Raw genomic sequence first — 24,291 nt, 5'->3', positions numbered from 1 at the left:
AGTCATGACAGGGAACTTCTCCCCATGAACAAAAGTGCAACTCTAGTATGATGTCTTTTATTTGCGGGCATTGTGGGTGGAGGAGTTGAATTAGTCCAACAAAGAATTTGCTGCTGTTTTCTCTCTCCCAGAAAACATGCTGAGAATGAAAGCATTCCTTAGAATTTTGGGGTTGAATCTTTCACTCAACAGCACTCAGTCATCGGGACAGGAGAGCAGCTACAAACAGATCGTTGGTGGAACACTGAAGTCTTAAACTCATCGTGTGTCAGTAGGACAGTACTTTCTGTAGCGTAATAAATACAATGACATGGCAGACACGAGCGTTTCCGATAGGTTTTGTTGTGGGAAAGGAATGAAATGGGAAGGAGGTTGAAGCTTGAGGAAAAGGCAACAAAATATTTAACGTCTCCAGGGGTGGGAATGTTTCTAAGGATGGGAAACTAGAGAGCAGAAACTAGGGTACCAGGAGATAATCTTTTATTACCATAACTAAAATTTCACTCAAGTTCATATATCATCCCAACTATTTTTACTGAAAATACGGTTTTTAGCATGTGTTCTTATGAAAACAATTCTTACCTTATCAAGTCCTTATGAATATACAGAAGTGATAAAAACCTTTTTGCTCAAAGATTTAGCTCCTTTTCAATATACACATAGAAAATACCCATTTCATACCCTTGTCCACACCCAGGTCCATGCGGTTTCTTGTCACTCAGTGAAGCTAGGTCACTGTCTGTCTGGTGTCCCTGTCTTCCATAGAGATGTTAGAAGATTGATGGGACAGGAATTTAAAAATCTAGATGAATATCGGAAAGTCCTCTGTATTTTTATAGAGATAATAAGATCAGAATATTTGCAGTAAAATGGTTTGGGGACGTGCAGGACATACGGTCACTTTGGATACGAGGTTTAGCCTCTTCCCACAGATTTCCGTCTCCTCCCTCTGTACTAGTTATTTCCCAAAATAGGGGAGCCGTCAGCCCATTCAACAACAGTTTACTGAGAATCTGCTACTTGTTTGGCAGCATGGAAGTTAAAAAACTAATTAAGACAGTCCTCCTATTCAGAGAGCGTGAGGGTTGATTATAAAGCAATGAATATTATTTTTAGAGCAGATGTCTTGAAACTTTCATGCCCAAATTGGAGTTGTCTTTCAAAGCAGTTAATTTTGGGGAGGGAGAGGCTATTCACTTACTGCCTGTTTCTCTATCATCTTCCAACAACCTTCACAGCTGACGTTTTCTTTGTTTTTATGTTTATTCATATGGTTAATACTTTGACGTCTCTTTTCTCCATCAAGCATTTCCAGGGTGAGTCTGAATGAGACCTTAGTCCCTGTGGTGTTACATGGACATGCTTGAACTGTGAGCTGTAACACTCAGAAAGCAGAGAATTGTATTCGATTTGAAATGAGCACATTAAGTTCAACGTGGAATAAGAGCTCACGTCCTGTAGATATTTTTTAAGCAAGGGCAAAAGGGGGAATGAAAAATACACTACTACCAGCTGCTTTGCAGTCTAAACCAGAATTTTGTCACGTTTGTTTTTCTCTGTACTTATGAGACTTGATTATTGAAAGAACCATTTTCCGAACAAGTGCTGCTTTGGGTCCTGGAGACAGTTGGATGTTACATGGTGGTGACCAGGTGTTGTTCCTCTCTCTGTTTCTATCCTTTGATGATTTAAAATTTGGTCACTAGGTGGTGCTCTTTCACTTTGAAATAAAATGTATTTTCTTTTGTAATTAAAAAATTTTTTTATTGAATTTATTGAAGTGACGGTTAATAAAATTATGTAGGCTTCAGGTGTACAATTCTATGATGTACAATATACATCATCTGTATATTGTATGTGTGTTCACCGCCCTAAGTGAAGTCTGCTTCCATCCCCATCTGTCCCCCCAATACCCTCTTCTCCCTCCCCCACCCCGTTTCCCTGTAGTAATCACCATATTGTTATCTGTGCCTATCAGGTTTTTTTTCTTTGCTTAATTGCTTCACTTTTTTCACCTAGCCCTCCACCTCCCCTCCCCTCTGACAGCTATCAGTCTGTTCTCTGTATCTATGTTTTTATTGTGTTTGTTAGTTTTGTTCATTAGGTTTTACATATAAGTGAAATCATATGGTACTTGTCTTTCTCTGACTGGCTTGTTTCACTTAGCACAATGCTCTTCAGGTCCATCCGTGCTGTTGCACAGGGTAAGATTGCCTTCTTTTTATGGCCCTGTAGTATTCCACGGTGTAAATGTCCCACAGCTTTTTTATCCACTCATCTACTGATGGGCACTAGGGCTGCTTCCAAGTCTTGACTATCATAAATAACACTACATGAGCATAGGGGTGCATATATTCTTTCGAATTAGTGTTCCAGGTTTCTTCGCATAAATTCCCAGAAGTGGAAACACTGGGTCGTACAGCAGTTCCATTTTTAATTTTTCAAGGTAACTCGATACTGCTCTCCCCAGTGGCTGCACCAATCTGCATTCCCATCAGCAGTGCACGAGGGTCCCCTTTTCTCCGCATCCTCGCCAACACTTACTGTTTGTTGATTTATTGATAATAGTCATTCTGACAGGTGTAAGGTGGTATCTCGTTTTAATTTGCCTCTCTCTGATGATTAGTGATGTTGAGCATATTTTCATATGTCTATTGGCCATCTGTATGACCTCTTTAGAGAAGTGTCTATTCAGGCCCTTTGCTCATTTTAATTGGATTGTTTTCTTGGTTTTGAGTTATATGAGTTCTTTATAAATTTTGGATATTAACCCCTTATCAGATGTATCATTGGTGAATATATTCTCCCATTCAGTGGGTTGTCTTTTCACTTTGTTGATGGTTTCCTTTGCTGTGCAAAAACTTTTTTGTTTGATGTCCCATTTGTTTGTTTTTTCTTTTGTTTCCCTTGCCAAAGGAGATATATCAGAAAAAATATTGCTATGAGAGATGTGTGAGATTTTACTGCCCATGTTTTCTTCTAGGATTTTTATGGTTTTGAGTCTAACATTTTAAGTCTTTAATCCACTTTGAGTTTATCCTTGTGGATCGTTCAAAAAGGTAGTCTAGTTTCATTTTTTGGCATGTATCTCTCCAGTTTTCCTAGCACCATTTATTGAACAGACTCTTTACCCCATTGTATGTTTTAGCCTCCTTTGTCAAATATTAATTGATCATAAAGTTGTAGGGTAATTTTGGGGCTCTCTATTCTGTTCCATTGATCTGTATGTTTGTTTTTAATGCCATTGCCATGCTGTTTGATTACTATGGCTTTATAATATAGTTTGATATCAGGTAGTGTGATTTCTCCAACTTCATTCTTGCTCAAGATTGCTGTGGCTATTTATATTCCATGTAAATTTTTGGAATATTTGTTCTAGGTCTGTGAAATACGCCATTGGTATCTTGATACGATATCTGTAGATTGAATCTGTAGATTGAATCGAGTTGAATCTGTAGATTACTTTGGGTAGTATGGACATTTTAACAATGTTAATTCTTTCTTCTACTTGTTTGTATATTGTTCAGTTTTTTTCTTTAGTGTCTTATAATTTTCTGAGTCACATCTTTTACATTCTTGGTTGAAGTTATTCCTAGGTATTTTATTTATGTTTTGATGCAATTGTAAATGGGATTGTTTTCTTAGTTTCCCTTTCTGATAGTTCATTTTTGGTATATAAGAATGCAACTGATTCCTGGATATTTATTTTGTATCCTGCTACTTTACTAAATTTATCAGTTCTGGTAGATTTTTGTGTGTGGAATGTTTAGGGTTCTTTGTATGCAGTATCATGTCACCTACAAATAATGACAGTTTTGCTACTTCCTTTCCAATTTGATATCTTCTGTTTCTTCCTGTCTGAATGCTGTGACTGGGACTGCCAGTACTATGTGGAATAAGAGTGGTGAAAGCAGACATTCCTGTCTTCTTCCTGATCTTAAGGGAAACATTTGTAGTTTTTGCCCATTGAGTATGATGTTGGCTGTGGGTTTATCATATATGGCATTTATTACGTTGAGGTTTGTTCCCTCTATTCCCACTTTGCTGAGAGTTTTTATCATAAATTGGTGCTGGATTTTATCAAATGCTTTTTGTGCATCTATTGATATGACCATGTGGTTTTTATCTTTCATTTTATGTGGTGTATCACGTTTATTGATTTGTGGATACTGTACCCACAAATTTCTGATTTTACTTATTTGGATTTTCTCTCTTTTTTTTTTTTTTTTTTTTTATGAATCTGGTTAAAGGTTTGTCAATCTTGTTTATGTGATGTATCTTGTTTATTGATTCGTGGATACTGTACCCACCTTGCATTCCTGGAATAAATCCCTCTTGGTCATGGTGTATGATGTTTTTAATTTATTGCTAGATAGGTTTGGTAATATTTTGTTGAGGATTTTAGCTTCTTTGTTCATGAGGTATAGTGGCCTATAATTTTCTTTCTTTGTAGTGTCTTTATCTGGTTTTGGAATTACGATAATGCTGGCCTTATAAAATGAACTTGGGAGTCTTCTTTCCTCTTGAATTTTTTTAATAGTTTGAGAATGGTAGGTGTTATTTCTTCTTTGAATGTTTGGTAAAATTCACCTGTGAAGCTTTCCAGTCCAAGATGTTCGTTCTTGGAGTTTTTCCATTTATACTTTTTTTTTTAGTGCTTCAGTTTCACTAGTTGTATTCTGTCTATTCAGATTCTATGATTCTTCCTGATTCAGTTTTGGAAGGTTGTATGTTCCTAGGAATTTATCTGTTTCATCTAGGTTGTTCATATACTTGTTTTTATGTCATATACTTGTTTGTAGTATATTCTCACAATCCTATGTATTTCTTTGCTGTCAGTTGTTAATTCTCCTCTTTCATTTCTGATTTTACTTATTTGGGTTTTCTCTCTCTTTTTTTTTTTTTTTTTATGAGTCTGGTTAAAGTTTGTTAATATTGTTTATCTTTTCAAAGAACCAGCTCTTAATTTTATTGATGTCTAAAACATTTTTTTAAGTCTTTTTCTCTAGCAGACTCCCATCTCTCCCTGGCAGACAGAATCTCTGCTGATTTTCACGCTTATGTTATATGGACACCTCTTCCTGGCTCTGATGCTCTGGGCCGGGGAGCCTGGCTTGGGGTTGAGACCCCAAGCTCCTCAGGGGAAACCTTTGCAGTTGAGCTATCCCTTTGGAATCTCAGCCATTGCCTGTGGGAGCAGGGCCAGCCCTTTTCACATCTCCGCCCTTCCTACCAGTCTTGATGTGGCTTCTTCTATAGATCCTTGGTTATAGGACTTCTCTTCAGCTAGTCTTTAGTTGGTTATTGCTCTATATTTTAGTTGTAATTCTAATTTGGCCCTGGGAGGAGGTAAGTATAACCTCTACCTACTCCACACCATCTTGGATCTCTAAAATGTATTTTCTATTGAGGCTTTTTTTTCTCTTTCTGTTTTCTTTATTGTTTTGTTGATGCAGAGATGGTAGGAAATCAAATTCTTTCTTAAATTGGATCTGAGGTTTCCTTTCCCTAGGAATGCCTAGGAACTTTTCGTGATTATCCAACCTATAAAGAAATAGGTTTTCAAATTATCGAACCACTCAACACTTACTTTTAATTTGTTTTGTGAGAAATTACATTTTTTCTTGCATTTTACATTACGTATATTTGGCCCATACGTAAGAGACTACAATTACATTTTTTATGTGGTTTAATCTACTGTGTCCTATACTTGCTGTAAAAATCACTTGGGAAACTAACAAAATGCTGATTGCTGTGTCCTGGCTACCCAGGAAACTGTATTTTAGCACGTGCTGCAACTCTGATGAACAAGCATGTTTTTAGAAGCACCCGATTTTGGTCCTGTAGTAGTGAGCATCTTCAGTAGAGATCAACAGCACAGTCAGCCTATTCAAGGTGAAGCTGAAGATAGTTGAGACCAAATTTTTGAATGCAGACAGTTCTTTTATTATTATTTAAAAATTTTTAGTCTTGACATTGCGTTCTCCTCCCCGCCCTTTACCAATCTCTCCCCTCCCCCGCCAACCCCTTCCTTGGCCTTTACCAAATTATTGTTCATGTCCATGGGGTATGCATATATGTTCTTTAGCTATTTCCTCTGCCGTCTTTGTCCAGTTACCCTCACCCCCCTACCTTGGACACCGGCCAGTTTCTTTTATGTAAATATTGCCTAGAGGAGCTATAATGGCTATAGTAATCGTTATTGAAGAAAATGCTTTGTTTGTTTACATAAGTGTGTGAAAGTTGGCAGACAGTTGTAACAGAGTAAACACCTCCCTGTTAGGATGCTTTAGGAATAAGCACTGTGGACATAGCACCATAGCGCCTCACCACGGAGGCTCTACTGTGGAAGCCCTCACAACTTGTGGTGGTCGGACATTTATTTTGTTGGGCTTTTAAGCCTCCCTCCTTATAATGCCTCTAACACTTAAACATTTTAGAGCGTTTTAACCAATCTTAAGGTCTTTGATCTTCACAGTGTTTCTTTGACAGGGCAAGTGTTGGAGGAGGGATTCAAGAACAGGTTGGGGAGAAGTGCCTAAGGCCAAGAGCAGCCACCAGAGAGTCAGTCTGGGGAGATAGATGGAGGGGGGGGGCTGGAGTTGATGGCACTGACTCAGATTAAGCACAGCTGCTGGGATGTCTCCCCAGGAGGCTGGATGCATTCCTGACCGCTGAAACTATTGCTCCCTCCTGGTCCTCTGAGTGGGTAGCTTTAGAAAATATGTTTTCTCCCTCTCCCTTCCTCCTCTCCCCCCTCCCCAGCTCAGCTGCATCTTGTGACTACGACTTGTTTATAATGCCACTGATTTTCACTTGGACTGTAGGATGAGGCTGGGTAAATCACAATATGAGGGCAATATGTGTCATTTGTTTAAATTCCCCACTGGGTGACTCTAATTTCTTATCCTAGAGAATTGATGGTTTAGAAGGAGTCGAGCAGAATTGCTTGTTAATTGTGAAAGATGCTCAGCGAACATTTTCTGACGCTGTCCCCGACCTGAGATGAAGCACAGGGTAGGAAGGGCTTAGCAGTCAGTGGGATTGGCATAGTTATGATTGTGATGAGGGTGATAGATTACCTGTTGTTCAGCTTCATTGCTAAGCTCGTGGTATCAGACTTTTGGCTTATCCTAGAACAGCCTTGGTCTCCGTCGGGCTCACCTGTGAGGCAGGAGAACACCTGGATTGCTGGGGAGACTAGAGAGTCTGACTAAGAGTGAGCTGGAGGCGCATCCCCACCCTGGAGCATTGGCCTGCGCCTTCCTCCTCTGGAAGATTCTAGCTTGGCCAGCTGCCTCATCCCCTTGAAGCCTTTTCTCAGATCTTACTTTCTCAGTGAGGCGAATGCCCCTACCCTCCTACCAGAGCTGGTCCCCCTGATCCTCTTATCTCTTCCCCCCCACAATAGTTATGCTCTAACATACTAGATAATTTATTCATTTGATTTATTTTTGTCTTCCTGCACAAGACTGTAAACTCTGGACAGGGGTCTTTTTTTTTCCCTGATAAATCCCTCAGCCCCCAGAATAATGCCCGGGTACAGAGTAGAGGTTCAGAAAATACATGCTGAATGAATGAATGCCTTCCTATATAACATTCCATGGCTGTAGTAAACAATAGAACTTTTACTATTTTACTAATTTACAAAATAAACTACTTTGTTTATTTTACTAATAAACAATTAGTCACTTTGTACTAATTCTGAATAGATATTAAATATTCTTGAATGGAGATAAACTATTTTTCTATTAACAGTAGTTTTCTGTGTAAACCACCTCGCAAAGAAAGCGCTGGTATAGATTAAAGGAATTAATGCACTTAAAGTGTTAGAACAGGTCCGGGAGTGTGGCCAGAGATCAGTTAATAAATGAATTTGTAGACTCCTCACTTATTTAAAATATAGTTCTATGGTATACTTACGTTTCAATTAAGTCTAAACTTAAATGGTTTAACCAATTTTAAGAAAAGAGCCATGGATAAATACAGTTTAGGTATTTTTTACACTCTTGTCTTTATTACAGTGATAACACTCAGAATGACAAATATTGAATTGATCGTGGAATCTCTTATAATGTAACATCAGTTTTAAAACAGAGAGTGTGGGGGTTTCACATGAGCCGTTTGTTTTTTATTTCTTATAGATCCCCATATTAAGGTTTCTGGAAAGAAAGAAGATGTTAAGGAAGCCAAGGAAATGATCATGTCTGTCTTAGACACAAAAGTAAGTGAATGTTAAGGACACTCAGATGTCAGAACCTTGTCTCTGCAAGGGCTACTTCATGCTGTAATGAAAGAACCATTTGGAGAAGAAAAACCAGGAGAAAGTAATGGTGGGTTTTAAAATAAGCACGTGCGATTCTACAATGGGTGTAAAGCTCTGTTTAAGATCTGAATAGGTTCTTTCTCGCTGGGTAATTGAATGGTATTATATCTGTATGTGTGTATATACACTTCCACACATATATGTATGTGTGTAAATGCATATATATGTACATATGTATGTATGTATGTATATGCCATCTTCAGAATTAGACATTGATCCTGATTTGCATAGGACAAGTAACAAAGGTTGTACAAATTAGCATATTTGCCTTTCTGATGCCTGGAGAAAATCAAAATGATCTTCTATATGGCTCTGTGTGTGTGTGGCATGAAACTTCACACTTTCTTTCGTACATTCTTTATCTGCAAGTATATGTATGCAGATTATAGGGATGTTTAAATATTTTTAAATGTGTACTCATTTGTGAGTATTTAACTTTAATAAACACTTTAAATCACTATATGCACTTTGCTAAGCACTTTAAAAATATTAGGTTTTTAATCCTCATACCTTAGCACAGAGATTTTAGGGAATTTAACTAGGATCCAATAGCTGATAAGTGGGGAGATGGGATTTAAATCCAGGCTGTTTGGTTCTTAACCACTCACTGTGTTTTGCTACCTGGTATTTCACTGAAATGGTTTCTGATCTCTTCCTTTCTTTTCTTTGCTTGTTCTTATTTGTTTTTATTTTTAAACAAATAATTATTTACCTTATGATTATTAACTGTTCTAGAATGTTCTCCAAAGAATATCTTCCTGTATTTCAAAGGTTAAACTAAAAGAGCTAAGTTTAAAAACCAAAGCATTTAATGGATATGTTTAAAATTTAAGAATTCAGAAGATGTATTTTTGACATCTGGTTGTCTTTTGACTTTTTAATTTTGCTTCCTGAGGACTGAAGAATTTCAGTATCAATCTTGTAAATGAGAAAAGATCTCATGTCAGTCTTTATAATTTTATAACACTACGTTTCCCAAAATTAAATACATGGGTACCAATATGACCATAATTACTGACTGTGTCTTAGAATTTTACATTTGGCTTCAATACAACTAATCTCACACTTCGTGTTGTTTTCTTAAGCCATTTACTGTTAGAGATCTGTGCTTTGTGAGCTCTTCCTCAGCCTTCTTCCCCCAGGGAAGAATAGGTCTACTTTGTAAAGTTTGACATACAACAATCGAGAAGTCACAGAAATGCTTGTGAATACTTCTTTATTTGGTTTTGATATTTATTTTTATTTCTAGTTTCCTGTCATCTTAGTTCTATAGTCCTACTATGATACAGACACACAGGGTGTCCCCCCGAAGTGTATGCACACTTGAACAGCTGATAGCTCAGTTTTGAAAATGAAATGTATTTTAATAAACATTGCCTTTATAATTATCAAAGTGTATGTTTACATATTTTGGGACACTCTCTCTATATATAGACAGTCTTGTAATTGTGTTTTCACCTGTTTTTAGTCACTTGAAATAAATGTTTCATGAATAACATCCTTTAAAGAAAAAGATGAGTTAGTTAGTTATAATTGTAGCTGATTTTATTTAAAGGCTACTTTCTAAAAAATTACCTTGGTAAAAAATATATCTTTCTATTTCTTCTGACAAATTTGCTTTAAAATAAAAATTTCTTTTTTTACAGCCAAAGAGGAATAGATAGAAAATAAACATTTATAGATGAAGATGGTCTTGTTAAGAAATCTGTATGCTCTGCCATGGCTCACTTTTTGTTACTATTATCCCTTTGGGTAGGAATGTTTTGGGGAGTTGTTCCTTTTTCATGCATCAAGAAATAATACATTGTTTGCACATAGAGCAATCGGGTCACCCTGAAGATGGATGTTTCGCACACAGAACATTCCCACGTAATCGGCAAAGGCGGCAACAACATTAAAAAGGTGATGGAAGAAACGGGATGCCACATCCACTTTCCAGATTCCAACAGGAATAACCAAGCAGAAAAAAGCAACCAGGTGCCTTGTCTTTCTCATGAGTCTTTATGTAGCAAACTTTGCAGCCTTAATTTTCCATAAGCACATCTTTTTTTGGAGATGAGAGCAAAGAGATAACCACGGAGCTGGCAGGTAGTGTGGATGGTGTGACCCTGGGCAAGGAGGTGAAAGTGCTCTGTGCTTTTTGAAGGGATGAATTGTAGGTAGGCCTTAAACTCTTGATCTCTAAGTGGTTGGTAGAAGAGAGGGGAGGAAGTGATGGCAACATACACTAAAGTCCCTAAGGAAGCGCTCAGAGAGCACGTGAATTAAGAAAGGCCCCGAGGCTTGCCTCGCCCAGGCTCCCATCCATCGCTGCGATTCGTCTGCGGCGTCCCACGCGTGGCCTCCAGGCGGCACATCACCTTCTGCCAGGCAGCTCATGACTGAATTATGTCTTCCTTTTTTAAAAAAATATTTTTTGTTTGTAAATTACAGTTGATATACACTATTATATTAGTTTCAGGTGCACAAGTCCTTGATTAGACACTTATACAACATACAAAGTGATCACCCCGGTAAATCTAGTGCCCACCGGACCCCATGCATAGTTACTGCAATATTACTGACTATGCGCCCTGTCCTGCACTTCACAGCCCCGTGACTATTCTGTAACTGCCAATTTGTGCTTCTAAATCATGTCTCTCTAGTTCATACACATTTTCCCTAGCTCTCTCTTTTGTGTGTTTGGGTTTTTTTAAATTAATCTTCACCCAAGGATATTTTTACCATTGATTTTCAAGAGAGAGTGGAAAGGAGGAAGGGAAGGGAGGGGGAGAGAGAGAAACATTGATGTGAGAGAGACACATCCATTGGTTGCCTCCCATATGCATCCTGACCAGGGCTGAGGGTCAAACCTGCAACCCAGGTATGTGCCCTTGACGGGGAATCGAACCTGCAACCCTTTGGTGCTCTGGCTGACACTCTAACCGCTGAGAAACACTGCCAGGGCATATTTTTCCTAGTTCTTGTGTTTGGAAACAAATGGAACTCACCAGTCCACATGAAAGCATTTTAAGTATTTGAAGAACAGATATTATTTGTGTTATTTAGAAGTTTTCTGTCTTCTAAGCCAATCATGATATTAGAAACTGTCGGCCACAAAGATGAATTAATGGGGACTCATATGACAGTGGGACACATACGTAGGGAACCAGATTGAAAGCCATGGTAAAAACCAAGGGCAGTTTTCAAGAGATTTGACAGCATGTGTTCTGAGAGCAGTGTCCTGGGGCCCGACACACTTACCCTGATACAAGATTTATTTTCTAGCTCATGGGTCCTGGGAAAGTCCAGGGGTCCCAGGAAAGGGCTGGGGGTGGGTGGTAAAGCAGTGGGTTTTTGCCAGCTAGCACGGAAGTCGTTCAGCGTCTTGAGAACCTAGTGCAGCAGTATCATTGCCTATTGATGCTCATCTAGTCTGCCAGGAGTTTGAACAAATGGGAGAAAATGCAGGGAACAGGGGAAATTATAAAGGAGGCAGGATGACCTCTCGGGGGCTGTGAGGTTTCAGGTAAGTCCAGGGGGTGATATAGATCAATTGACACACATTACCCGAGGAGCTCATTAAAATGCAAATTATGCTTAAGCAGGTCTGGGTTGGTGCCTGAGGTCCTTCATTTTTAACAAGCTCCCAGATAATACCGATGCTGTTTTTTCCTGGAGGACACTGTGAGTAGCAAGGATGTAGATAACTGGAAAAGCAGACATGGGTTCAATTAAATTAAATCTGACTCTGTATTTCCTTATCTTTGCAGGTTTCTATAGCAGGACAACCGGCAGGAGTAGAGTCTGCCCGAGTTAGAATTCGGGTAACTATTACTTTAATACCATAAATCATTGTCAGCAGCGTTTTCATTATAGAGTATTAAAAATATCATAATGTATCAGTTTATAATAAGATCATGTGTTCTGTATGTAGGATATAGTGGCAAAAGTTGGTTGAATGTATTAAAGAAGTTTCTTGGAAACGTTCTGAATTTTACCTGACTCAGTTTCTCTGACGGTTTTGAAATCAGAGCCCCAGGGAACATGCCACAGGCAGTTAAAGTCATAGACCTGCAGGTTTCATAAAAGGCGCTTGTCATTTAAGAAGCTTGATGTAGTCTACCGAAGCTTATGTCTGTAACAAAAGAATTTATGTTTTAAAATGCCATCTTCAGAATAGGATGAGTGAATTATACAAACTTCTAAATGATGCTAATGTAACGTCTGCTTTGGGTTCTCCTGATTTCTTTCTAGGAGCTGCTTCCTTTGGTGCTGATGTTTGAGCTACCGATCGCAGGAATCCTTCAGCCAGTTCCTGACCCTAATTCCCCCTCCATCCAGCACATATCGCAGACGTACAACATCTCAGTGTCGTTTAAACAGCGTTCCCGAATGTATGGTGCTACGGTCATAGTACGAGGGTCTCAGAATAACACGAGTGCTGTGAAGGCAAGTGACTGAGATAAGTCCGAGCATCTAAATGGACAGATTTTTCAACTTTTATTTTTAAAGGATTTTCGACTAGTTTGTTTTCTAGATTTTTTCCCCCTCGTACCTCATTCTGGTTTGTAGAATGAGTTGTATTTTTCTGTAGCTGTTGGAAGTGCACTAGAGCCCTGGTCGGTGTGTCTCAGGTGGATGGGGCATCGGCCCATGCACCCAAAGGTTGCCCGTTCGAGTCCTGGTCAGGGCACGTGCCTGGCTTGCTGGCTTGATCCCCAGGAGGGGGCGTGCTGGAGGCAGCCTCGTGTTTTGCTCTCACATCGATGTTTCTATCTCTCCCTCTCCTTCTCTCTCTAAAAATCAATTTTTAAAAAAGTGCGCTAGAACCTTCCCCTGTATGTGGACAGTTATTTTATACGAGCACTTCTCTCCCATCCTTTTTGCCTAGGAAGGAACTGCCATGCTGTTGGAACATCTTGCCGGGAGCTTGGCATCTGCTATTCCTGTGAGCACACAACTAGATATCGCAGCTCAGCATCATCTCTTTATGATGGGTCGAAATGGAAGCAACATCAAACATATCATGCAGAGAACAGGTGCTCAGATCCACTTTCCTGATCCCAGTAATCCACAAAAGAAATCCACCGTCTACCTCCAGGGCACCATTGAGTCTGTCTGTCTTGCAAGGCAATATCTCATGGTAGGTTTAGTGAAATTAGTGTTATACAATTTTTTTTTTACCTCTTTGGGCACAGTGTATATTGCTGACACACCTTAATAGTGTATTTATGAAAGCACTTTGGAAGCCTGGATAAAAAAGTAAGTTTCTTGGTAAAAGAAAATAAAAGAGTAAGGTAGGTAGTTTCATTACATAGGTGAGAAGTTTCCTTGCAGGACTTTTACTTTTTAAAACAGACTAAACACAGAAGAGGTTCAAATGAAATAAGTGACTGTATTTTGTGGAAGGTGATTATTGTCATACAACAGATATTAGTTCGCAGTTTTCATTTTGACAAAGAAAGTCTTCTATTTAAACAGAAAAGTAAAAATACATTTTAAATATCATCAAGGACATAAATTTTGGTAGCATGAAACATTTGAATGTTTCGTAAATCTCTGATATAATTTTAAAAATGCAGTGCATTTCAGTGTCATGCATTCAAGAAAAATAGCAGTTATATAATTCAGTACTGCTTCCAATGTCTAGTTTGCAGTATTTCAGTCCTTCCTATATTTGTTTAAAAACCCAGTGTGTAGCTTGGTATATTGTTACTAAATGGGCTGACATAATGTGGACTCAGATGTTTTTATTAAAAACACCGTTGTGTCTTTCTGTTCAGAACTTGACCTTTAGTGACATTTGAATCATTAAGCTCAGGTATGGCCTTTCTGTTACTAACTTGCAGAATTCGTTTTTGAGAAACTTTCAGAAAATCCAGTTTTGTATGGTTGACTCCATTTCTCTGACAGACGAGAACTTGTTATAATCATTGAGGATTGTAATACATAATTTTAGGAAATTTATTTTGTTCTGAATGATATTTTTTTAGGCAAATATACTTTATCAGGCTATTTTCAATATACTACTGATCACATAGCGTATTTATATCCAAAGGTTATTATTGCTTATCCTTCATATTTTATTTTTTCTGCTTTTCAAATTCTTTAGGTATTGAGTTCAGTGAAATTTTTCAAGCATTCTTCAGTTATGAATTTATATTCATACTCTGGCCATACCCGCCAAAAATATAGGCGTGCAATGAGACATATTATTGCACAAAATTAAAAGGAGGGAGGAGGAATAAATTAGAAGGGTTTAACCTATATTTTAAATACCATCACCTTTTTTTTTTTATAGCCATGTCCTTACGAAAATCACTTCTATCCACAAGAGAATTGAAATGTAGCAGTTTCACTTTAATTCTCGTATGTTTCATGATGCCTTCTCCGGGTACATACGTATGAAGCCCGTCAGTCACTAGGCTAGCACTGCGTACCCAGGGCCTCAGAAACCAAACCGTATGTGCCGTGGTTCCTTCACTCGGTAGATCAGGGGCCAGGAGGAAAGCGTCAGGGAAAAAACAAGTATCAAACCCTGCAGGGCTAAGAAGTGAGGTAGTTGAAAGAAGGGGCAATAGTGGCAATTAACTTGAGGGAGGAAGTCAGGTTTGAGCTGCATCAGAAGGGAAGCAGGCTTTGGGCTGGAGAAGAAGCCTTCTGATGGGTTAAGGTGCCCGTGAAGTTTAAAGATGGTCGGGAGGCTGTCTGGCCGGGAGCAGGGGGATGGCGCAGACAGAGCCAGGCCCCAGAGTGGAGATCTTTAAATGCTGATACCTGTTCAGATTTCATTCAGGAGACCCTAAAAAGCCCGCACTGTCGTCCTTGGAACACGGGCACAAGACGAGGACCCCTGATATGGCTGAGAGTCTGGTTTCTGGCATCACTGACACAGCTCAGATCAGAGAATAGAGGGCTTTTCCCAGGTGGGGAATGAGCCAAAATTCAGGCCAAAAACAGGAACTTAGGACAGTTCTGTCACCCAAGTAGATTCTGCCTCTCAGCGTTACTTTCAGCCCCCTGAAGCATGGGAAGCCATATACCTTAGCTTTAATATTTTGGTTTACTCTTTATTGTTTATGGGTTTCGGGTGCACAGGTCTGTAGCACATCATCTGTATGTTGTATTGATGTCCCCACCCCAAGTCAGGCCCTCGTCCATCGCCATGTGTTCCCCCTTCACCCTCCTCGGCCTCCCCCATCCCCTTTCTCCCTGGTAGTCACCAGACTGCTGTGTCAGTGAGTTTTGTTTTTGTTTAATCCCTTCACCTTTTTCACCCACTTTACTCTTTAGATCTGCAAAATATTACATGATTCGTAGGCGTGTTAAATTATTAGACGTTTAAATGAGTAACTTTTTAACTTCCTACACTTTCTGTTGTGACATTCCCTAGGGTTGTCTTCCTCTTGTGTTGATGTTCGATATGAAGGAAGAAATTGAAGTCGACCCCCAGTTTATTGCTCAGCTGATGGAACAGCTGGATGTCTTCGTTAGTATTAAACCAAAGCCCAAACAGCCGAGCAAGGTTGGTTCAGAGTCTGGATCTAGAGAACCATGTGTCATATCACGTCCTGTTTCTTTTGCATATAAATGTGTATTTGCATATTCATGGCACTGATCCTATATAATATATATCATTATATATTATATTTAGTTATTTTATGCAAGTATAAATTTGTAACCACGTTCATTACTGACCACCACTTTCTTTATGTGTGTGGTGGTTTTGGGAGTCCATTTTTAGTGATCATTATTTTCCTATAAATATGTAAGAAGGAAAGAGAAGACCTTTTTAAATTAATTTGCAAGCTGGTAACTTTAAGCACTAATAAGCTACCAGGTAGTTGATATAGCTAAATATTATGTGCATATCTCGATACAATTACAAAAAATATTTGTGAGCCACTGTGCTAGCCCTGGAGATTTAAAGAATAGATGCCCCATTCTCTTTAATAATAAATATTTTTAGTAATGATACCCAGTTCAGCCTTCTTGGAAACTCTCCTTTAAGATGTTGCAAAATTTCAGTAATTCCATATAAAGTAGAAATTTAATGGGATAACTCTGATGATATTAAGTTCTAGTCAGAAAGTGAGGAAACAGGTGTTCCTCTAACAACGTTGTGTAAATTGTCACAACCACTTTGAAGAGCAATTTGAGACCATGTGATCACACTAAAAATACTGAGACTTTACCCTCAGCAACTCTCCTTCTAGTTACACTCTGAAGAAACCTTTGTACCAGAAGCTGAAGGGTAAGAATGGTGTTGAATAAAAAACCAAGTTGCATAATAACATGTACTCAGTGGTAACATCTGTGTATGTTTTTACTATAGTAGGTGAAACACCAACAGTCATGCGTTCTGTGTAAGTCTTATCATATATGCATAATGGTATATGTGTAACATATATTGGATACACTTTTCTCTATATGTAAATAACGTGGTATTCCATGTTCAGCTTAAGGCATACCACCATGCCTTTCCTCAAAGGAAAACTTCAGATGAAAAGGTAGCATTGATCTAAGTGACCTTGATAGAATGGGTTTAAAGTGAAAGAGAACACCAATTTTCTGTACTGTGGCGCTTCCTGCGTGCTTGACTAATCGGAGTTGACCAGAGTCACTGTAGATACCAGGACTGAAAGATAAAGATAGAACAGACTTCTGAGGACTTGTGCATATAAGATGGACAGACAGAAGAATTCCTGGAGTTCAGTAAGAAACGAGTGGAAGGGGGGGGAAGACACTGTGAGCGAGAGCTCTGAAGCCTCCCAGCATCCCAGGGCCATTTAATTAGGCTCCGCTGGCCCCCCGCTCACTCCTGCTTTAACTGCTTTCTCAGCCACCAGTTTTCTTCATTGTTTGTTGGAGGCTTTCCCCCGTTAGTTTCACTTTCCAATTTTCTAGATGAGTCCATTGAGAAAAAAGATTTATTGTTTAGTTTATTTTACTATAAGCTTTGCCACAGATATGTCATCAGTGAGCAATAGTGGTACCTGACGGTCTATTAGTTAACTACTAGACCATAAATGTCAAATGTAAGTGACTGTTACTAAGCAGTATGTATACTGTAGGGAGACAGCTTTGATTTGTTGTGTAAAAATGAGAGAAAGGGGGGACAGCTTTAATGTAGAGACAGGAGGATGTGAAGGAGAATTGGCTCCAGAGAGGGACCGAGTTCTGATCCTCTGGCCGCCCTGCACAGCTGTGCCATGATGTCGGGTGAGTCCCTGTCCTCACTGAACATGAATAATAATTTCCACCCCATCGTAAGGTTTTGGTGGGAATTGGAATGTGTGCAGCTTCCATCACAGTGCTTGGAACACAGGACACACCTGATAAATGGTAACTAAGGACTTACAGTTTTACCAAAAAGACAAAATGTAATAAGTGGTCGATTAGCATTTGCAGTCGATTTTAAAGCAGCAGTAATAAATTCCCAGTGCGGAGTTCTTATTACCGTTTTCATTTCTCACCCACCTCCCAAATTCATTGTAGACGACTTGCATGTCACTTTTTTTTCTTTCCCATTATGTGTTTTCATAGTCTGTGATTGTGAAAAGTGTTGAGCGAAATGCCTTAAATATGTATGAAGCAAGGAAATGTCTCCTCGGACTTGAAAGCAGTGGGGTTACCATAGCAACCAGTCCGTCCCCAGCATCCTGCCCTGCCGGCCTGGCATGTCCCAGCCTGGATATCTTAGCCTCCGCAGGCCTCGGACTCACTGGACTAGGTATACATTTTATTACTATAGCACTTCTCAGTCACTGGGGGATTGCTTATCCAGTTCCCTTTCTTTCTGCTGTTTGAGACTACATTTTAAAGGCTGTTTTTTTCCCTCTTCAGGCTCTAAGGTCAGGTGAAAAGCAACAAAGCTCGCATCAGTCCATTTTGGTTTTTTTGTTAGACTCTGTGGATTTGTTTCGTAGATTCTTCTTATTTTGGAATAAATAATCAAGGTCTGACCATTTTATTTTCAGCTGTATTTGTTCTTCTAAATTAAGAATGCCATTGAGAGTGAAGTCAGCAGGCTGACTGTAATTTATGTGTTTGTTCTCTCTTGTATTTGCAATATTGCCACCAGTCCCTGGAGATAAAGATTATCCAGTTTGCGTTTTCAAAAGTAATTGCAAATCTGTCTGAGGGGTATGCAGAGGGGGAGGGGAAGCAGGCAGACCCCCCCGCCCCCCAGTGGTTAGCCTGCTTTGCTCCTCAAACACAAAGCACAAAGGAAACCTTGCCTGCGGCCACCAAGGCTAACGAATGGACCTGTGTCCACGGCTAAGGCAAAGAACAGGAAGATGAAAGAACATCGCCGTCTCAGTGCTTCAGTTTTCCAAGATAAGAGAGCGAACCGCTTTAATAGTCATGGTGATATCTATTGCCTCATTGTGGATTCCCATCTCACAGGCTGAAGTTAGTTGCTGTATTAAATTATGCTAGGTTCACTTCTATCTGGTACATTTTTCTCAGTAGCCTTTATATAAAAAGTCAATGCAGTAATCCTAGGAAACCATTCTGCCCCATTCAGTGTTGATTTGAGACAGAAAATACACCCTCAGCAGCCTTTAATTTTTTCTAATGGCTATTCTTGCTTAAAAAAACAACATGTTTAAAATATATGATTAATACCCCAAGCATCCTTGCTTAGGCACCATTGCAGTAAAGGCAGATTTTTTTCTCCTTGGCCCACAATCTCCCAGAGTTGTCCCTTCCACTGGAGGTTTGAACAGTTGTAACCACCCAGCAACACATCTGGAAATGCCACTCATATATCTTAGCAGGAACTGAGTTCGTGCTGTACTAGAGAGAAAAAAAGTGAGCGGAGAGTCATAGTTACTCAATTTTTAAAATGTTGTCCTGGCTATCCCTATCCTGTAATACCTGATGCTTTAAGTATTCCTGGAAACGTGTATAAAAATCCACATTTTACTTCAGAACACGTTTTAAATGCCAGGAGGAAAATTTCATTACCAAAGTCAGGCATTAAATCCTTACAACAAGGGAAAAATAAAAATTTTTCTCTTGAGAAAAGTTTTCATATGCATTGAGATGGAGTGCAAAGAAGTCATGTATGTGCTTTGACATACTATGAAAACTGTTGCAGGTAGCTAAGCCCGTCTGCAGTGGGCCAAATGGAGCTATTCCATTGCAGGAAAACATTCCCTTAGTCATTGCTAATTTAAGTGGTTTGAAACATTTGTTTGAAAGCATATGACAACTGAGTTACGCAGGGAAATAAAAATGGGTTTCCACTTGAGCAGAATTTTGTTCATCTTGGCCAGTGAAATGAATGCAAAGCAGCTGGCAGTGCTCAATGACCCCGACTGCTTTCCCGGTTTGGGCACACACCTGTCTCCCATTTTCCCATCAGCATGTTTGTGGATAAGCTGAGTCCTGTGTTGAATTGTATCATGCAGTATTTCGTGGGAATATTTGAAAGAAGGTAATCTATCACATTTTATATTTAGAAAATATCAGATTATATCAACGTGCATTCCAAATGGCAGTATTTGGTGCCATTTTAAAATCTTGAATTTATGCATATTGACTCTACATTCATTTATTACAGGTCTTTTGGGCCCAACCACCTTATCTCTAAACACTTCGACAACCCCGAACTCACTCTTGAATGCTCTTAATAGCTCCGTCAGTCCTTTGCAAAGTCCAAGTTCCGGCACCCCCAGCCCCACGTTGTGGGCACCCCCACTTGCTAATACTTCAAGTGCCACAGGTCAGTATCTAAGTACAATCAAAGGCATGTCTTTGTAGGTATTACCAGTTTTGAAATAAAATTTACCAGTGGTTCCATGTCCTTAGGGAAAAATTCTGCCTCAAAGCATACTGCAGCAACAGAAATTTCCTAATGTGTAGTTAAAATGATGCACAACAAAGCAGTGAGTTTCCATAAAAGTAAAATATAATCTTCAAACGTGACAAGCAGCTCAGGGAAAAGAGCATGATATGCAGGGAACAGCAGCAGAGTCACACGTCGGTCACTGCCCTGATGGTCAGGAAATGTAGGTTCTAGTTGGAGAGTCAGAATTGCTTGGTAGTCACGTGCACATGCTAAGTTTAGCTTGTCTCTTCACCTGTACAGGAGGAGCTTGGATTAAATATTCGCTAGTGCTGTTCCATTTTAACATTCTTTTGTGTAGTTAAACCTATTCGTGGAGAGGTATCAAAATTGAATTCTCTTCTGAATTTGCAGCAACAAAAATGATGTTTTTCTGGTGTTACTGAAAATAATATAATGCTTGTTGATTCTGAGTTTTTTCCTGTCTAATATATGTCTTCATGAAATGTTGTCCTAGGTTTTTCTGCTGTGCCACACCTTATGATTCCATCTACTGCCCAAGCCACACTAACCAATATTTTGCTGTCTGGAGTGCCCGCCTATGGGCACACAGCTCCATCTCCCCCTCCCGGCTTGACTCCTGTCGATGTCCACATCAACAGTATGCAGACAGAAGGCAAGAAAATCTCTGCTTCTTTAAATGGACATGCACAGGTAATGACCTTCAGATGAGATGATGTGATCTGTGATCTGTAAGAGATGAGCCACCAATAAAACTTTCAGATGGAATGAATTTTAGACTTGTGATCGTATGTTATTTTCTATTATTTCAGCCTCCGAATATAAAGTATGGTGTAATATCCACTTCATCCCTTGGAGAAAAAGTGCTGAGTGCGAATCATGGGGACCCTTCCAGACAAACGAGTGGATCTGAGCAGGCATCTTCCAAATCAAACCCTGCAGAAGGTACCTTCCCTCTGAACTTTAGTCAAGTCTTTTACTTGGATAAAGGGGGTTGTAGGAAGTCCATGCAGTGATTTTGAGTTGATTTCGCTAACCAGTTGTAACTCATCCTGCTTTAAGTACACAGAAAGACAACATCTTGAATGAAATTCCAAAGAACATGGTGAATGATAAACTGAAAAGCAGACAAACTCTTACAATCATTTTCCCATTACACCAGAACTTCCTAAATTAAAGGGAATGTAATTGTGCAGCAGGAAAGCATCAACTTACTATGTTTGTGTACTTTTTTCCTAAGTAGAGTATATATTTTTTTAACCCTTTCATCCCCAACAGTCTTTAAAAAATATGAGGGTCTTCTCTTCATGTTTCATCTTGAGTTTTTGAGGCAGCCTGAACATGTTCAGGGGTTGTCTCTGCAGCTGAAAGCTGTATGTCCGTGTCTCCCCAGAGCTGGATTCTGGTTTGTTTCCCTTGCAGGGGATTGTTGATGGTACACTGATGTTTGGATTTTCCCTTTTCCTCTTCTCTGCAGGTGGCAATGATGCTTTTGTTGAGGTGGGCATGCCTCGGAGTCCTTCCCATTCTGGGAATGCTGGCGACTTAAAGCAGATGCTGGGTCCCTCCAAAGTTTCCTGCGCCAAGAGGCAGACAGTGGAGCTGCTGCACGGCACGAAAAACTCCCACTTACAGTAGGTATTTTCATCCTGAAAAGCCCTGGATGCTTCGAAAGAAACTGTATAACAAGCTGGATTTAAGTTAGGGGAACAAAAGTGGATTTGTTCAGCAGTGAGTGCTCTTTGGTTGCAATGAGTTTGGTCTTATCCATGAGTTTTTTTCATTTTTCTTTATAGTTACACATTTTCCTCTTTAAAATAATTTTTATTGAAGTGACATTAGTTCATAACATGCAAGTTAGGGTTATGCCACATTATAATTTGACATCTTTTTATACTACATCATGCCCACAACCCAAAGTCCATTTTCCATCTGTCACCATACAGTTGACTCCCTTACCCATTCCGCCTCTCCTCCACTCCACTTCCCCTGGTAACCCCAGATCTGTTGTCTGCCTCTATGAATACGTTTTTGTTTTTCATTTTGTGTGTTTTGTTTTTGTATTTCACACGTGAGTGAAATGATATATTTGTCTTTTTCCATCTTATTTCACTTAGCATAATACCCTCCAGGCCCATCCATGTTTTTGCAAAGGGCAGAATTTCATCTTTTTATGGCAGAGTAGTATTCCATTTCAACCTTAGTGATGTTTTTGTGGGTAAAAATGTTAAGGAATAATATCTGGTAATTCTCTTATTTCTCAGCTAAAGTTTTCTCCTCTTCATAAACCTTGGGTTTATATCTGGGTCCTCTAAATTCTCTCTATTGCTCTGAAACTTTTAACGTTCTCTCTGCTCTTCTGTATTCAGCAAGGCAATTTTTTATTTTCCTGCTGTGAATTCTGTTTCATTTGCCTTTGAATTTCTAACTTTCCAGGAACTTAACTGCTCACTTTGGTAATAAGTACTTGACAGCATCAGGATCTCATTTATTACAAATCACGGTGACTATAAGTACATATGTTGTATTAAGTATAACTCGCCTGTACCATAGGGCAGTTACAAATGTGTTTTCCTTATTTTATTTTTCTTGTCTTGTTTCAAATAGGCAGCCCATGTTTTTTAAAAGACAGACAACGGAACACTTCTGTATTGAAAGGTTTTGCCCCCATCCATCTCTGTCTTCCCAGTTTTCTCTACTGTCTTACTAGTTTTCTTGTACAGTTGGCCTTTGAACAATGTGGAGGTTAGGGGCACTGACCCCCTGCGCAGTCAAAAATCCACGTCTAACTTTGACTTCCCCAAACCTTAATCACAGCTATCTCTCGGTATCTATGAAGGATTGATGGTTCCAAGGCCCCTGATAGACCCAAATCCACAAGTGCCCAAGTCCCTCATAGTAAATGGCATAGAATGATGCATACCGTCGGCTCTCTGCATCTGGAAATTCCCAACCAGGGATTGAAAATATTGTTTTCCATCAGTCGTTGGTTGAGTCTGGGGATGCGAAACCCAGGGATATGGTGGGCTGCCTGTATAATTATTGAAAACAATCTGCATATAAGTGAGCCCATGTTGTTCAAACCCATGTTGTTCAAGGGTTAACTGTATGTCCTTACAGAGTTAGCATGTCTATAGACAAATAATAGCATATACATTTTTCTCTTTTTCTTACCACAGTCGGATTTGCATTTATAAACTCTTCGGTTGATGGGTTACTATTGTTCCTATTTTGTCCAAATTTGTTTTATCTGTGTTTTTCTTTACATGGTACTAATACTCTTACCAATTAGCATTATTTACTAAAGATTAGGGAGATGATTTTGCTTTTTGTCTATATCGAACCATTTGAAGTATATACTGATTCCTTTTATCAGATGTGGTGTGAACTTAACATTATTTCTCATCTGAATTAAGCTGCACCCTCCAGAATGGTCTCCCTGCCTCCAGTCTCTCATCAGCACAGTCGGTCCTTTATTTTGTTCCAGTAATTATTTTGAAAACATGATTCTGATCTTAGCACACTCTGACTTTAAAACCACCAACAATCCACTTTGTGCGCTTCCTTTCCTTTGCTTATGCTGGACGCTCCTGGTTGCTCTTCTCCTGGGCATTTGCCCTGGTGAACCTGCAGATGCCCTTTAAATTCCAGTTTAAATGTCCTCTGTGAAACCTCCGTGAACTTTTGTCAAGCAAACAAAGTTCATCGCTCCTTCTTTTGTTTCCAACAGCCCTTTTTTAAACTTCAATTTCCTTAGCTTAGGAAATGATAAAAGAACGAATGAATATATCAGCTCTTTGACTAATACTGTTTCTTATTTCTCTTGTATTTGAGCTTAACATGCAGTTGGATTTGAACTTGAGGTGCACCTATAGGGTATTATCAATTCTTGTAATTCAGTTCATTGTTCCCCATTTAAGAAGCGCTTTCATGCTCTTCTCATACACCCTAAACAGGTGTTGTAGAACATTTCTTATTTATCTGCCACCTTTATCACAGATTTGTTAGCAGTATCATATACAGTTCACACACATGAACTGGGTCATGTACATGCTTTCAGATCAACTCATCCTGTTCAGACTGTGTATGCATGGTCATTGGTACCTCCTTGATGTGTACCAATTAGAAATCTTTTCTGTGTGTCTATTCCATATGTACCACTAAC

The 24,291-nt window shown here is 39.3% G+C and overlaps 1 protein-coding gene across 3 annotated transcripts in view; it reads left to right on the top strand.

Moving 5' to 3' along the window:
- BICC1 (BicC family RNA binding protein 1) overlaps nucleotides 1-24,291 on the top strand; it is a 228,807-nt gene that overhangs the window by 185,638 nt on the left and 18,878 nt on the right. For all 3 annotated transcript variants that reach the window (XM_087824412.1, XM_087824411.1, XM_087824413.1), the window contains exons 4-14: nucleotides 8,145-8,224; nucleotides 10,145-10,303; nucleotides 12,079-12,132; nucleotides 12,563-12,757; nucleotides 13,200-13,451; nucleotides 15,702-15,833; nucleotides 17,855-18,041; nucleotides 19,881-20,042; nucleotides 20,623-20,819; nucleotides 20,939-21,071; nucleotides 21,604-21,760. In XM_087824412.1, coding sequence (XP_087680538.1) covers nucleotides 8,145-8,224; nucleotides 10,145-10,303; nucleotides 12,079-12,132; nucleotides 12,563-12,757; nucleotides 13,200-13,451; nucleotides 15,702-15,833; nucleotides 17,855-18,041; nucleotides 19,881-20,042; nucleotides 20,623-20,819; nucleotides 20,939-21,071; nucleotides 21,604-21,760 — 1,708 coding nt within the window. The remainder of the gene's footprint in view (nucleotides 1-8,144; nucleotides 8,225-10,144; nucleotides 10,304-12,078; nucleotides 12,133-12,562; nucleotides 12,758-13,199; nucleotides 13,452-15,701; nucleotides 15,834-17,854; nucleotides 18,042-19,880; nucleotides 20,043-20,622; nucleotides 20,820-20,938; nucleotides 21,072-21,603; nucleotides 21,761-24,291) is intronic.

This window comes from Miniopterus natalensis, chromosome 14, assembly GCF_054644295.1.
Source record: "Miniopterus natalensis isolate mMinNat1 chromosome 14, mMinNat1.hap1, whole genome shotgun sequence".
Lineage (NCBI taxonomy): Eukaryota > Metazoa > Chordata > Mammalia > Chiroptera > Miniopteridae > Miniopterus > Miniopterus natalensis.
This window is presented reverse-complemented; position numbering and strand designations above follow the sequence as displayed.